The 3082-nt window shown below is 27.2% G+C and overlaps 1 protein-coding gene across 1 annotated transcript in view; it reads left to right on the top strand.

The window, feature by feature from the left end:
- The window catches only part of LOC108690291 (myosin regulatory light chain 2), a 7460-nt gene that overhangs the window by 1529 nt on the left and 2849 nt on the right, over positions 1–3082 (top strand). The window contains exons 2-4 of the mRNA XM_018197502.1: positions 518–736; positions 2732–2915; positions 2986–3058. Of these exons, the coding sequence (XP_018052991.1) occupies positions 518–736; positions 2732–2915; positions 2986–3058 (476 nt within the window). The remainder of the gene's footprint in view (positions 1–517; positions 737–2731; positions 2916–2985; positions 3059–3082) is intronic.

Below are 3082 nucleotides of genomic sequence, written 5' to 3'. Positions count from 1 at the left end.
TATATATATATATATATTCGATATTTAAAAAGTTAAAATCATGATATAAGAATACAATATGTTTTATTGCGTATAATAGCAGTGAAATTTAATTTTGAAGCCTTATTAATAGCAGATTTCTAATAGCGTCTCTATATTGGCTTATAACATTTTTGACTAATTGGTTGCATTCATGGGAATAAAACACCTGGTATCCTTACATCGCGTTTAAAATTTTTAATTGTTTTAAAATAAAAAAAAACATTTTTTTTTAGGCATAAAGTTTTTAGTTTTGAATTATATTTGAAACAAACGTTCACAAATTATTTGGAAACTTTTTAAAAAAGAATGCTTATCATTAATCACAGTGGTCATTTTTTAATTAATAATAATAATAATTATATTATTTTGGATATTTCGTAAAAGAAAACTATTACATGTACCTTTTGTGATCTCAGTTTTTTTTTCTAACAATAGTAAAAAATAGTAAAAAATACTTAAAATATGTTATAAAATATTGCGGTATTTTATATTCTAGGCGGATAAAGAGAAGAAGAAGAAGACTAAGAAGAAGGAAGAGGCGCCACCACCCGAGCCCGAGCCAGCACCAGCTGAAGAAAAAGCATCAACTCCAACAGGTACACCAAAAGACTCTGGTTCTGCTAGAGCAAGCAGCCGTGGCAGTCGCAAGGCTAAACGCAGCGGATCCAGTGTATTCTCCATGTTTTCTCAGAAACAAGTAGCTGAATTTAAGGAGGTATGGTTCATTTAAAATATAATTTTACACAAAATTCTACTTCAAATTCGTCTCTATTTTGAATCTTTCTACTTTGGCACTATTCTTGGATACCTGTATCCTTCTTAAAGTTAAGGATTAAGGAATCTACTATTTCAGGATAGGACTAGAATAGAGGGAATCTTCAATATATTAGTCGTGCGGACTTAAAAACATCACTCGATTAAGCTAATAATTAAGGAGATCTCCTGCTCTAGAGAATAAAAAAAATCGATTTTTTTTTTCATAAATCGATAACTCTTCGACAATTCTTCGAAAATATATCCCTATAATTTTAAAACGACATTCAAAGTCCTTCGATATAAATTAAGCGCTTATATATACGAGTGCATAGCACGCAAATATAATAAATGTATGTCCCTGGAATATAAATTAGTCTCCGTAAGTACTCAAGAACTAAATCGAAAACTTTAAACGCGCTTTTTTCGAAATCTGTTTTTTTGCATTTTCTTCACATTTGTGTATACGATTGAAAAAAAATATTTGACCAATTCGACTTTTTATAAGGCTCGTTAGTTAGCTAATAGTCTTCGAAGAACTTAAAAAATTAAATAAAAATAAACATTAACAATTTTCTTTTGCATAAAGGAATGACTGCTACCTAATGAAAATCATAACTGTTTTTTTCAGAATCGCACAAAATTTTAATTTATATATATTTTAAAAAATTTTTTAAATTCATTTAGGATGAAAAACTATAACAATTAAAAATATTTCTTAATTTTTTGTTTCCGGCAAAAATTACGCTAGGACGTACATAAAATCATAACGTCATGGCGAGATGCCAAACTAAATGTTTATATTTTTATTATTTAGAATACTTTTTTCACAAAAAAAATTTTTTTTTTAATTTGTACGCTACAATAATTATATTAAAACTATAACAAAAAGTTTTAAAATAATAATAAATAAATATTAGTTTTGCTTTTGAAAAAAAATCACGAAAAATTATTTTTTTTTTTCGGTCTCTTAAAGCAGGAGATCCCCTTAATAAGAATAAAGCGAAATACGAGCCAAGCAAGGTCTTGATGCTATATTATTAAACAACAAACAAAGTTTATTAGAATATACGTTTCGATCCTAATTAGGTCATTCTCAATCACCACAAATTAGTAAATTATCTTTTTTATAAAAAGCTAAAAAAGGCATTAAGTATGCTCCTTTTAAACAAATAAGTTTGGAATAGAAACTCATTTTTTTCTTCAAGAGCATACATACAGGCATACATTAAGCGCCTTTTTATTACCTTTTGGTAAAAAGGATAATTTTGCGGTGATATCATGCATTTGTATTAATCAATACTAAGTTTTTTGCTGTAAAAATTTATTTAAAATAAATTTTTTTAGTTTTTATACTTTTACTTTTTTAATTCTTTGTAATTAAATTTAAATACTGAATTGAAATAGAAAAATATAGATCAATCGAATAACATAGGAAGATCTTTAAATGAGTTCGGATAGTTCGAAGAATTATGCATTTGGCTACTTTCGTTTAACTCAACTTTAAGAGTTTTCTATTGATGAGATATTACAATAGCGATTTAATGATGTTTTTTTTTCTTTGAAATTTATTGTTTTTAAATTGTAATCATAGCAATGATAATTAGTTAATACTAGTTGAATTTAAAATTGTTAACATTGAGAATAATCCGATTAAGATTGGAACCTGTGTTTTAATAAACTTTCTGTTTAATAATATTAATAACTCTTTGTTTAATAATATGGCATCAAGTTCTTGCTTGACTTTATTCTTATTATTTAATTTTTTAAAAATTATTTGACTCTTTTCTATGTAATTTTTGATAATTAATAGATTTTAGAATAGATTTCTCATTTCTTAACTCTTATTTAACAACTGCATAATGGAAGAATTTCAATTTACGGAGGAATATAAAAATATTAAATATTACATGTTCATATTATCGTGTTCATATTCTAAATGCTGTTGTATTCATAGGCATTTCAACTAATGGATGCGGATAAGGATGGTATTATTGGTAAGAATGATCTTCGAGCAGCTTTCGATTCTGTCGGTCGATTAGCAACCGATAAGGAGATCGAGGAAATGCTTAACGAAGCTGCTGCGCCCATTAACTTTACTCAACTGTTAAATTTATTCGCCGTTCGTATGTCAGGATCAGGTAGGTATAATTTATTAATTGAAGAAATAAACAAAAATGCTTTAAAACTGAATAATTCTTGTTTTGTTAGGTGCTGATGATGACGATGTTGTAATCAATGCCTTTAAGACATTCGATGAAAATGGCAAAATCGACGGCGAAAGGTATATATTAGGTGTAGTAAAAAG

The sequence above is a fragment of the Atta colombica genome, unplaced genomic scaffold (genome assembly GCF_001594045.1).
Source record: "Atta colombica isolate Treedump-2 unplaced genomic scaffold, Acol1.0 scaffold302, whole genome shotgun sequence".
NCBI lineage: Eukaryota > Metazoa > Arthropoda > Insecta > Hymenoptera > Formicidae > Atta > Atta colombica.
The sequence above is the reverse complement of the archived record's forward strand: the minus strand, read 5'-3'. Positions and strand labels throughout refer to the sequence as shown.